The 12,888-nt window shown below is 45.7% G+C and overlaps 2 protein-coding genes across 11 annotated transcripts in view; one reads left to right on the plus strand and one right to left on the minus strand.

Moving 5' to 3' along the window:
• TBC1D8B (TBC1 domain family member 8B) overlaps positions 1 to 5,839 on the plus strand; it is a 38,280-nt gene extending 32,441 nt beyond the window's left edge. For both annotated transcript variants that reach the window (XM_071569535.1, XM_071569537.1), the window contains exon 21: positions 316 to 5,839. In XM_071569535.1, coding sequence (XP_071425636.1) covers positions 316 to 726 — 411 coding nt within the window. In that variant the 3' untranslated portion in view covers positions 727 to 5,839. The remainder of the gene's footprint in view (positions 1 to 315) is intronic.
• PASD1 (PAS domain containing repressor 1) overlaps positions 5,471 to 12,888 on the minus strand; it is a 104,857-nt gene continuing 97,439 nt past the window's right edge. For all 9 annotated transcript variants that reach the window (XM_071569540.1, XM_071569544.1, XM_071569545.1 and 6 more), the window contains 4 exons: positions 12,510 to 12,718; positions 11,845 to 11,937; positions 11,169 to 11,376; positions 5,471 to 9,951 (listed from right to left, as the gene is read on the minus strand). In XM_071569540.1, coding sequence (XP_071425641.1) covers positions 9,781 to 9,951; positions 11,169 to 11,376; positions 11,845 to 11,937; positions 12,510 to 12,718 — 681 coding nt within the window. In that variant the 3' untranslated portion in view covers positions 5,471 to 9,780. The remainder of the gene's footprint in view (positions 9,952 to 11,168; positions 11,377 to 11,844; positions 11,938 to 12,509; positions 12,719 to 12,888) is intronic.

Here is a 12,888-nt window from a genome sequence, read left to right on the forward strand (position 1 = left end):
TTATTTAAGTCTATTTTTCACTTGAAAATTTATCCTTTAAGTACCATTACAATATTTCTAAAGGATTTGTAGGATCCCATAAATTCCAGGCCTTCACATTAATCATTAGACTGTGACTTTCTTTTTAAAAGTGTTGTAACTTACAAAGAGAGGAACTTTGAGACGCACATGGGTTTATCAGGGCAGGTCCATGCCGTGCTGTCCTAGAGCAGCTGTACCAGGTGCAGCAGGCACTGCAGTGAGAGCACAGCGTGTAGTGAAACAGGATGGTTGTGTTGCTGTTCTCTGAATAGTCTCCTCCATATCTCTCTGTAGTCTCAGTTCATCCAGTTCTCAAAAACTCTGTACAATCTGTTCCACGGGGATCCTGAGGAGGAGCTGTTGTATCGGGCTATCGCGGTGGTCACCAGCCTCCTGCTGAAAATGGAAGAAGTTGGGAGAAAGCTGCAGTGTCCCACATCACCAGTCCAAAGTCCAGTTGTCATTACAGAGGTGCCTGCTGGAATCCCCAGGGAAGGGCAGGAGGAAAGCTGCTCTGAGCAGACTGAAGGCAGTGGAGCACAGAGTTTGAGAGGGAACCATGAGTGGTCTTTTGCCTTTGAACAGATTCTGGCATCCTTATTAAATGAGCCAGCCTTTGTGAGGTTTTTTGAAAAACCTCGTGACATAAAAGTTAAAATAGAGAGTGCTAAAAACTTACAAATTAAAGCAAGAACCAGAGTTTAATTTTCTTCATCTTTGACTGAATTAACCACAAAGCGCTTACAAATGAAGGTTGCAACTAAGGAACTCAAGTCTGGTGTTTACATAGGGAATGAAGTTTGCAGAGTTAGCTTTAAATATCAGATTACTGGTATGTAATGTAAATAAAAATAGTTTGAAGCACAATCACTTTCTTGCATTGTTCATAAGTTTCATTCCAAAAAAAGGGACTGAATAATAAACAGTCTTTACTATGTTATTGAAATATGCAACGTTGTGTGGAAATACTGGGTGTGACCTGTTGCAAACCTATCTGACTGTTGTTACAGTGTGTGCTCTTCAGGTTCATTTCTGTTACTGTGATAAGAGAAATTACTTCCTGCCATTTTCACTTAAATGGAGTATCAACAGCTTAAAGATTGTCTTCCACATCAGTTTACATAGCAATTTCCAAACTTGCATGTGGATTGGGGTCAAAGCAGGGTGAAGGTAAGAAGAGAGGCCATGGTAGGCACAAGAGCCTGAGATTAGACAAGGAGGTGCCCTGCTCTCAATTCCTGTGCTTTGATGATACCCATAGGCTGGACTCTTGCAGATACCAGCCCCTCATCAGCAGTTTGCAGACTTCATTCTCCCAGCCCACATCTGGTTTTGCAACTAACTGGTTTCCTGCCTTTCAGCCTACAGTTCTCTTTCCCATTTTCATAGCAATCCTCCTACAGTACAGGTGAAAAGGATGGAAGGTTATTTGGTCATCCAGGCTGCACATGGATGCAAAAGCTAATCTTGAATGTTGAAATCAAGGGAAACCAGTGGCTAAATCTGTCTGACTACATGGTGATTGTCCTTTATCTGGCAAGAGGAGCCGTTGTGGCTTCCTAGGAGCATGTTGATGAAATGCAGAGTTTTGCTGGTGTTTGCAAAGACCAAACACAGACCATCTTTAGCTGAATGCTAAAGGGACAGATTGCAGTTGCTCCTTTGCTACTCTAAGTCCATACCTCTACCTAGTAATTACTATTGCTTTTCTATAGCACTCTGGATTGTTGCTGCTGTATTATTTTCCATCTGCCAGGATTCAAGGCAGCAAGAAAATCCCCTTGAATCTGACATGAAATTTTAATAAATAAAAAATGTTGTAGGAGAGATCCTGTGGAGGCAAGCTCTGCCAGCATTAAACCTGAGAAATGCTGAGCTTGAATCTTTGGTACCTGGTGCTAGAAGGGGTTTAGAGAAAGGCTAGGAGCTTGTCTTTTAAAAACAACAGCAAAGTAAACTGGGACTATGTGCAAACTAGTTAAAAATGTCTGTTTCTAAAACCTCTATGACAATCTTTCTCTGCAGAGCAGCATTATTTTTATACTGTGCATGTTTTTTGTAAAGGAGAACAGGGATGGTATAATTCACTGAGGCTTTTCTTGCAATACTAATATGAATGAAGAATAAAATGAAGTTCTGACTTGTGTTACAGGCACTTTATGAAGCACTGTCATTGCAGTTGGTAAATACAGTTTTGACCAGAAGCAATGATGAATTATGTCTTACACTTTCCCCCATACACTCAGGTATTAATGTAAAATAAAGTTTTATTGAATGAACAGTAAGTCCAAAAGCTCTATGTAAGGAATGAGGAAGCTATTTCCAAAAGCCTTTACAAAGTAATTACATTTGGTACAATATAGGGCTGAATTGTATTTTTATGTGTAAAATATAAAACTAATTAATCCATTTATGTGGATATGAGTAAGTAGGGCCACACTGTGTTACTTTCTTTAAAATGTACTTACTCACTGTTTTCCCAGAGTTGCAAAGCAGATGATATGCAAAGAAATGCAAAGTAGATGATACTGCAGTTCTAGTCCAGAACGTACTCAGATAAGGTTTGATCAGTAATTCTTCTGCAAAGAGCTGTAATGAAATTAGTGGAGCCCCATAAGAATAAATACAGCTGCCCATTCCAAAAGCTTTTGTAGTTTTATGATGAATATTGTTTATGTCAAGAAGTAGTCAAAGCTCCAAACTCTTTGATGGGCAAGGTAACAGAGATAGGGAAGTCTTAAGGACATTTTTTTGATTGAGAGCCAAGATGTTACAATCCAAGTACACAAGACTGTAGTGAAGGAACTTGCAGAGTACAACAGCCCTCTGTCATTACCTGGTTATGCAAACTGAGCACCTTTTTACAACACCCTTTTCTATTAGTGCCAATCCAAGGGGTTGTGGAGCCATTGCCAGTTAGGCAGTAGTAGCTCTTGTTAGCTATCATATCTATGTATAAAGGGAGATTACCAGCACAGATATATGTGTATATATATATGAAAATAGATTTAAGATGAGAAGTTAGGATATATAGGGGAACACTAACTTTTATTAACTGCATGGATTTTCTGTTCAATTTGTTTCTATTTTTCCCCCAAAGTGTGATGTCTTTTCCATAATACAGGACAGCCTGTAGGTTGATCCACGAAGACTGGTCACAGTGGCCAGGCATCCAGTCTCAAGCAGGATGGAGGGTGGAGCAAGGTCACTTTCAGCAGGCTGACAGCACTCAGGCAACTGCCCAACAGGCAGGTTCTTCCTTTTGGAATATCTGGATTATGGGCTGATCCTTTGGGGAGATCTAGATGTAGCAAGTGCCAGTTATTTCCAGGGATTGTGACCCAGTGGTGTGTTTGCTGGGCTGCTTCCACAGTGAGGGACACTTGAGCTCTGTTTGTGACAGAGTAACTCTGGAGTTAGTGTCAGGCTGATTTCCTTCCCTTTGCTATTCTAGCCCCTTCTATTCCTATTCCAGATGGGTTGGCTAATGAATAAATGCTGGTTTAGTTGAGTTTGGTGGAGACACAGCAACAGCAGCTTTTTTCCTCTCCCCTCCCAAAGGCCTTGGCTTCAAAGCCCTGCCTAGGCAGGGACAGAGATCCCTGTGTCATACAGCATTTTGGCCAGCTGAAGTTGGTGATGCAAAGATGAGCCCATACTCACCTTGCATCTCATGAGGAAGCTGAGGTGTGACATTTGTGTTGCAGGAGGGCAGCTCCCACATACAGCTGGGAATTAGGCAGAAGTGCCATCAAGGAGTCTGGTTGTTGCAGAGCATCTGACTCACAATTACTCAGCTGCTTCCCAAGGGGGGGCTTTCCATTCAAACTGTAACTTGGAAATTTTTTGAAGTGTGTTTGAACTTTGAACAGTTCATTAATGACCAGGAAACAGCGTTAAAGTGAGTTCTGATGTGTTGCTTCACTCATCTGTGTTACCTTTTTCTGTAAATTTCCATGAAGTTTTCTGTGTTTTTATTTTTCTGGTTTACTCATAGGAAATAAATGAAGGTGCATCATTCAGTACAAAATAGACAGTTGTAGGTAGGGTATAGATTGCTAAAATTAGTGGTGCTCTTCGTATAGTTTGAGTATTGCACTACCTGCTGCAGCATCACTGGTGTCACTTGGCAGCGGTGTTGTGGTTACCCCAAAGCGTTGGCAGTGGCTGTTGGTGAATGCTGTGCAGTCCTTTCTCGTGGCTGGACTGTCACTGTTGTTGCTGTGCACATGAGATGCCTTTTTTCAGATGTAGTTGTTAGCCCAGGCTGTGATGACCCCTCGGTCTTGCAACACGGACTGTGCTGCTCAGGAGCCTGGTGCCATTGCCTGTGCTCCGGGTGACTGGTGGCAGCCCTGACCACCATGAGGAGCTCACTGTCTGACCTCTTTGTGTGCTGAGCTCAGGGCTCGGGCACACGAGGGGAGGGAATAGCTCAAATAATAAAAATATTGGCTCTTTCCACCTTGGGGAGAAGTGATGGCAGTTCCACTGGTAGCATTTCCCAGGACAGGGAAATGGCCACTGCCATGTCATACAGAAATCCACTCTCTGTTTCCATCCATTCTTAAAACAAGTCACTTGGTCATCAGTCTAATGGCTGGATAATAATGTAATCTTAGAATTCTGAGTTTGCTACCATAGTGACTAAGAAATAGCTGTGTGTTGATTTTACTAGAAATTTCTCATCCAGTTGTATCATACAAGGTTCTTGATTGCAATTTCAGTTGTTATCTGGACTAGACCAGAAGGAAATATTCCAATTTGTTTCCAGAAATACAGGCTATTTTGTCTTTTTTGCTATAGCTTTGTCACTTTACCAAGAAGGCAACACGTTTGTGTTGACAGATTGGCTTTTATACAATGTGTTGTATGAAGAAGTATTGTAAGACAAATGAGGTGTTAAATAAAGTATTGTTTCACTTAAGAAAAAACCCCCTGTGTTTGAGGCACTATTATTTCTTGTGATGGCCTGTTGCAAAAGTTCCTTCAAGAACATTGGTCATGTTAAAGCCACATTTAGTCTGAAACAAGGACCAAGGCAAAACCCACGCTGGTACGTCAGCCTGCCAGAAATGGAGGAAGAATGGAGACCCAGATTTTGAAGCCTGGGATTTGTTTAGTCTGAGCAGAGATCAGTGCCGAGATGGTGAGTGAGCAAGCCCAGTACTGTCCCTCGCTTTTTGCATCCAAATGAAACATTAACAGTGTGCAGATGTGTCTACACTGACCCTGATGTCTCGTTCTTTATAATTTGTGCATTCCCCTTATTGCTTCTGGCACTGGTCATGGAAATCCCAGTCTCCTTCTTGAGGCCCATCCCTTCAGCTGTTCATGCACATGAATACATGATGATACTGGTCTTGTGCTTCCTGGAGAGCAGGGGTCAGATTCTCATCCCTAATGGACCCCCCCACCTAGGGAGTAACAACAGTTCATGGTGTGTAAGAGGTCTTACAAGTATTATTTTATTTCTTCTTATTTTTTTTTTAAATACTATGTACAATCTGTTTAAAGCTTGTCAAAATGCACAGGTTCCCATTCAATGGAGCTGTGCAGGGTCATAGATTCAAAACAAGAATAAAATCTTTACTGTTCATCTTCATAAGACACTTTCTTTTTTCCCATTACAAAATACTTTTAAGAATAGTAACATTTATAAATGTATTTATATTCAACATCATATAAAATAAACCAAGATTTATACGCAATTCTAGACTTCTTTTCTTTTTTCTTCTTGTTTTTTCTTTTTGCATGGAATATATACAATATATACAGTAACTTTTCATTGTGTCTGTCAAACCAGCCTGATTATACCCACCAGGCTTTAGCTTATATGTACAAATACGCTAAAAGTGCAAGACTTTATTAATTAAAGCTGCCTGTGTTTTCAGAGGTCTGGAATTGTGTGGCCTATATATATTTATATATAGATATACATGTGCATACATGTATATGTATATTAAAAGTACGTATATCTATATATAGAGAGATAGAGTATGTATGTACTTGTGTACTAGAAAACCTCAAACATTAATGACTAACAGGTCGACACCAACACTGGAGCCCAACCCTGCTTGTAGGTGCCATCGATCCTGTTCCTGCCTCTGTCACCAACAAGTCACACTTGTGTTTTCTTGTTGCAGCTGGGGGTGTGTGAACCAAACTCACCAGCAACCCTCAATTCCAAATGAGTCCTAAAAACACAGGTCATAGCTAATACCGAGGTAAACAAATACAAATCAACCTGAATAAAGAGATTTATTTATCCGTATATTTTTTTGAGAGTGAGTGACAATGTAAGGCAAAAACCCCATGGCCCTGACTCAGCCTTCTCTCCAGCTGGAGGCAGACTGAGCAAGGACCAAGCAAGCCCCAGAAAGGGATGGTGGGATTTTGTCCTTTGGAGCATGTCTAGAAAACAAGGCTCTACCCGTGAGGCAGTGCCTGGGACTGTGCAGCCCCCCTGCCCACCAGCAGCGAGGGGTGAGCACTGGGACTGGGGGGGCACATGATAAAGTGCGTTTTTAGGTCTCTTGTTTCAGCAAGGCTGATCTGACATGTAAACATCCTCGCGAAGTTCCTGTGCTCCTTGCTGAGAGGCTGCAAGCAGGGGGCAGTGCCCCCCCGCCCTCCCTGCCCGTGCAGCCCAGTGCTGCCATCAGAAGGGCTGTGTCCATGGCACGGCCCCATCCAGCACACCCACCACCCCCCATCTCCCCCCAGCCCCTTCCCAACCCTCTTGTTTTCACTGTCAAAGCCACAGCAATGCTGAAAAACTGCTCTGCCTCAGCTACCTCCCGAGCAAGCACTGTTAAAAAAATACACCCCCAAAGCCCCCGACCCCAACCACCACCACGTCTGAGACAGATTTGGTTGGCACCTGCCACATCTGGGCTCTTGTGTGGTGATGGGACACTGCAGATCAGCCCTGGTGGTGCATTGGGATGATGCAGGTTTAATGGCCAAGCCAGGAAAATTCACAGCTTCTGCCTCCTGCCAGCCACCCCGAGCCACAAACCGTGCAATGGTGGACCCCTAACACAAAAGTATGTGTTTGTTCCCCTCTAACATTGTGTTCCATGGCAGAAAAAAAACCCCAACAACTCCTAAAAATACAGCAAGGCCTTCCTGCTCCAGCCTCATGAGCAACCCTACTGTCTTGGAATGGGGAGAGGGAGATTCTAAAAGTAATAGTGCTTTGGAAAAAAAATAAAAAAGTTACCTACCCCAAAGGCTCTGTGCTGGCCTTTCCTGCAGCACAAACACCAGGGCAGAAAAGCCCCCATGCTCTCCCCAGGGAATGCTCTAAGCTCTATGATCCAATGGATAAGGGAATATTATTTCAGCTCCAGATTGCTCTGCAAAGGCAGGTGATCCACATCCCACTACCAGCAGTGAGGTGGCCCTGGGCCATGGCTCTGCTGTAGCCACGATTTCTCTTGCTTTGAAATGGGGGGACAGGTTCAGGCTGTGACTGAGCAGCTGCTCAGCTGCCCAGTGTCCAGGGCTGCATGTGCTGGCTAGGCTCGGCCCAGCCAGCAACTGTGCTGACAACGAATGAGCCCAGGTATCATTCATACCCCCAGGGCTAAGGGCTGTTGGGCACCTCGTTGTCTTCATGCCATGTGCCACTATGCCCCCCAAAATGCAGCATGTGGCTGGGAGGCTGCACCTCCCCTGCCTGCTCTGCAAACCACAATCCATCACGTCTGGTACCCCTGGGAGCTGTGTGCCCAGTGTCCCAGTTAAAGCCAACCCGTGCAGATGGTTTTGCCAAGAGAGGGGACCTGTGGAAAGCTGGGGCTGGCACAGCTTCTGTTTACATGTCCACCCCTGCCCCAGCTAAAGCACCAAAGCACCCCAGTGCCTTACACCAGCCCTCTGAAAGCTCCTGGCTGCCCCCTGCTCCAGCAGCATGTCCTCTCACCATCACCACCCTGGGCAATGTGGCACACCAAAACCTTGCCCCTCTCCCAGGAAAATTGCTGGGAAACGGCTCCTGGTGTACCGGGGCTGGGGAAGCCTTGCTGCACCCTGCCGGGCAGCAGGGAGGCTGCCGACAAAATCCTGCCTGAGGCAGAGCTGTGCCGGTTCTGTTTCACTCCTGAGCTCCCCAGAAAACTGCAGCTGCCATAACCTTGTTCACTCAGGCTGAAACAGTCATGCTTTTCTGGCCCCAAGCTCAGCCTGGACCCAAAGTTAACAAAATCCTCCCAGTGGTGTAGCACAGAAAATGTGTGGCTGCTGGGGATATATAGATAGAGATATATAGACAGAACTATAGATAGATCTGTGCTTATGGCATTGGATAGCTCAAGGTACCATCACCTACGGCTATTGCTTTGACACGTTCCCACTTTCCTCTTCTTGAAACACAGGGCTGCTTGTGCCAAAAGGCTACTCCATCAGTAACACCAGTGGCACCTGCTGCAGTGCTACAAAGAGCCAAGCAAGCAGCTTGCACAAGGTAAAAAAGGAAACAAATGCCAAAAAAAAGGCAAAAAAGAAAAGCACAGTTTGCTTGGTTTTGATGTTACAAACTAACCCCTTCCTAACCTGTGCTCTGACTGCCAGGTGGAGCTTTACTGCTGGGTGGACCTGGTCCTAACTAATCCTTATTATGCAAAGTATTGGCCAAACCCATCTCCTGTGTTTGGGCTCCAACAGTGCCCAAAGTTAGTACTCAGCTACTAACGCCCCAAAAATGTACATTTACATTTTTCCTTTGGAAAGATACAAACAGTAGGGACACTTAACTATACACCCACTGAGGAATAAACTGGTTTTTCAATTCATAAATATAAACTTATAGTTAAAAAGTGACAATTTACAAAAATACAATTTATTGCTGACCCTATGGGCTTGTAACATCGCTTGTGTCACGATCATACATTTTTGGGTTTGCCAAATTGAAACATGACCTAGCAAACCCATAAAGTTTGCTGTCATATGCCAGTCTCTGCATGTTTGTTTGTTTTTATGTATAGAAACATACAACTACATCACTTGAAACAGAACAAACAAACAAAAAAAGGAGGAGTAATGATTCTTTGTCTGTAACCTGAAAAATGTTTGGCTACAGGGAATAAAAACCCTATAAATTTATCTGCACTTGTTAACCAAAAATAAAACATGACAAATATTGTATTAGCTGCGATGTGAGCTGGTATAACAACAGTAAGAAATTCAGGCAAAAGTGGTGTTATGTAAATTAGCAGCATTATCCAATCTCCTGGAAAACAAAAAACCGTGGGACTGAGGTATAGAAAAAATGGGGGAAAAGTTCACAATGGACCTACTACATCAAAACAAGTTATGTACATGGCAATCCAACAGTGTCCTGCGGACTGGTACAGTCTGTCTATGTGCTTCAAATGCTGGGCTTAAATTCACAGTGACTTTCAGCACTGAAGTCCTGACTGGAAAAGGATTTGCTCCATTGCAAACCAAGACTCATGGCAACCTGATAACTAACCTCCCTGCAGCCAGACAGCCACCGCTTCCACTTGTACCGCGGTGCTGGGCCAGGGCACCAACAGCTTCCGGAGCAGCGTCACAGACCGGCTGCATGGAAATCCCAACAGATGAGGTGCCTCTGGAGCCATCCATCCCCACTGGAGACTGTTTCTCCAGCCACCACCTTCCCACGGAGCCCGAGCTCACCCGCCCTGTGCTCTCACAGCATCGTGCACTCTGCGTGCGCCCGGGGTGCTGAGCAGCTGCAGCCATGGGGTCCCTGCCTCCCAGAGCCAACATTCAGGGCAGCTGCATCTCGGGCAGGTCAGGCAGGTTGCAGGGCTGGCCCTGCGTGTGGTGACTCTGCTGCTGTGGGTGGAGGAAGTAGCTCAGGGGGTTCTGCTGCGGGGCATGGGGTGGCTGGAAGATGCGCTGTGTCGGACCCCCAGGCACCAGCTCAGGACCTTGCATCTGTTGGGAGACAAATGAGACAGGTTAGACCTGCCCCATCACCCAGCCACTCCCCCTCTTGCTGCAGGGCTGATGCTGAGACTCCTACCCAGCAGTGTGTACTGAGGTCACCTCTACCTACTGAGGGTACAAGTTGTGTCCCTTGGGATGCTGGTACCTTCAGCACAACTAACAATAATGGAGAGTATGGAGGCAAAGCCCCATGGAGGGCCCAGCAGGAATGGAGACCTTCAAAAGCTACTGAGATGCAAGGTACAATCTGCAGGATTTGGAATTTTCATCTCCATGGGAAGGACCTTCAGGCAACCAATGAAGAGGTTGTAGAGTGACCTTGCCCATGGAACACCCCGTGGCCAATATCCTGAAGACTGAGACTTGCTGGTTCACCCCCTGTTAAAGGCACAGCAACACCAAAGCCTGGTTTTCTGCTGCCCTGGAACTATTTATCTTTCCCAGCATCATTCTGCCATCCATATTGCTGGTCCTCTGGACCTCAGTGCAGCCCATGAGGACATGTACCCAAAGTGGGGACACTCATGCCCACATTTGCTGACAACAACAATTCACTTCTCACTCTAAATCCAGTCCTGCTGTGTGGCTGCTTTCAGCTTCTCCTGCTTTCTTTTCTACCATCTTTGCCTGGAGGACTGTAACTTACCTTGGCCAGCCAGGAAAGGCTTGGAGAGTGTTACTAATTAAAGACTAGTTTCAACAACCCCCCTCCTTGGTAGCATCACTGGTTCAGCATGCACTGATGAAAACTGTGCTGGAAAACCAAAATCACCTTCTCTAGAGATCTGTGTTGCGAATACCCATTTATTAAAAGAAAGTTATGACAGCAGCTGGTAAAAAACTGTGCTCTGCTGAGACACAACAGCAGGAGGCATGTTTTAAAAAGAGCTTATTTCTTATCATGCTTTATGCCTACAGCAAGCTTCCCACCTGAGCTCCTCTGGATGAAAAGCTCTGTTTGAAAAACTGAATATTTCTTCTGGACACTACACGATAACTGAGTTTGTTGGAAAATAATGGCCTTTAGCGGGTGCAGAGTCAGCCTAGACAGACTGAGCATGTGGCTACATGCAGATACAATGGGAGTGGAGGATGTGCAAGTGCATTGGCCGGCTTTGATCAGGCAAGTAAGCCCCATTCCTTGAAAAAAAAACCCAACCATCCCCAAAGCCATCCCTGTGCCTCCTCAGAAACCTGCTGCTGACCTGAAGGTAGAGACGATGCTGCTGAACCTGTTGCTGTGGCCACTGGTGGAGGTGAACCGGTGTGTTGGCCTGGTGGGATGTGAAGCTGGTGTGTGGGATCATCAGAGATGGGGAGAAAATGGGCGACGGGGCCGGAGGTCGGACGGTGCTGCAGGTAACTGGTTGTACCTGCACTGGGGGAGGCAAGGGCTGCTGCTCCGCAACGAATCTGCCACGAGGAGGAAAATCAGGCATGAGAACCCAAACCCAGACCCACCACCAGAATGGGTGCTGAGGATCCTACAGGGTGCAGGAACCACACTGGAGCAGGACTTGTCAAACCATGCAGACTCTGGTGACAATAGACCTCAGATTTCCCCCTCTCCACCAAACGTGGACTGAAAATGCAGAAAATTAAGATTTTCAAGGTTGTATATCTCCTTCATGTCTTGGTAAAGCATTTTATGATTTGCAAAAGCCAGAAAATGGTTGATTTCTTTTTCTGAAGGACTTTATTTATCATAAAGTTCTTTGTAATTAAAAAATATTCTCATTATTTATTCCCCTAACCAGCTGAACTTTTGTTTCATTTCAGACTGAGACTGTTCGTGTTTCCATGATCAGCTACAAATTTTTCCAAGTCATTTACAGTGCCATAAAGTGCCCTGCTAAAGCACGGCAGGAAAACAAGACTCACTTTCCTTGCTGCCTGCTGGCACTGCTCTGCACAGCCTGGCCACTGCTGTTGGCTGTGGGCATCATGGCTTGGATGGACTGATCCAACAGCATCCTGCAGTGGAAGGAAAACAGAGGATGGTCAAGGAAGAGAGAGGTCCAAGGTCCTGTCAGTCTCTAGAAACAAATCTCTGAAAATCCTCCATGAAAGCAGGCAAATCACCACCTTGAAAACAAGCTAATGAAATAGGATGCTTCTTATCCCATCTCTCCTATGGAGAAAGGCTGAGAAAGCTGGGGTTGTTCAGCCTGGAGAAGAGAGGGCTCCAGGGAGACTTTTGAGCCCCTTCCAGTGCCTAAATGGGCTACAAGGGAGCTGGAGAGGGGCTTTTTATGAAGGCTTATAGTGACAGGACAAGGGGGGGATGGCTTCAAGCTGAGAGAAGGCAGTGTCAGATTAGATCTTAGGAAGAAACTTTTCACTGTGAGGGTGGTGAGGCACTGGGAAGCTGTGGCTGCCAAAGCCCTGGAAGTGTTTGAGGCCAGATTGGACAGGGCTCTGAGCCACCTGATCTAGTAGTGGAAGGTGTCCCTGCCCATGGCATAGGGGTGGAACTACATTTACTCCCCCTGGAAGTAGCAGGTGTCCTAAGGAGATCAGTGTCCTGAAGGCAGGGCTGTGGGTACCTGAGGCTCCTGTCCTGGCTGTAGTCGGACTGTGGCTGCCTCTCGCTGCTGTCAGCTGGCATCTGTGCAGCCACTGCAACGGGGTGTGCTTGGGAAAACACCATGGGGTTGTTGTAGAGGGGCACTGAAATGCTTGCCTGCCCTGGCAGACACGTTTGCTGGCCTTGGCTTCCTCTCATTAGCTGCTGCTGCTGCTGCTGCTGCTGTACCTGAAACAAAGACAGATACATCCACGTAAGTTCTAAAGCTCCCTAACAAAAGGCTAAAATAACTGCTTACAGTGTGCAGGTGGGAAAAGGAGAAGGAGCAATAGGGTAGTGTTCCTGAAAACAGCAGTAGGAATAGTGTATCTATTCAGGACAACCAACCCATTGGCATT

This window comes from Pithys albifrons, chromosome 14 (assembly GCF_047495875.1).
Source record: "Pithys albifrons albifrons isolate INPA30051 chromosome 14, PitAlb_v1, whole genome shotgun sequence".
NCBI lineage: Eukaryota > Metazoa > Chordata > Aves > Passeriformes > Thamnophilidae > Pithys > Pithys albifrons.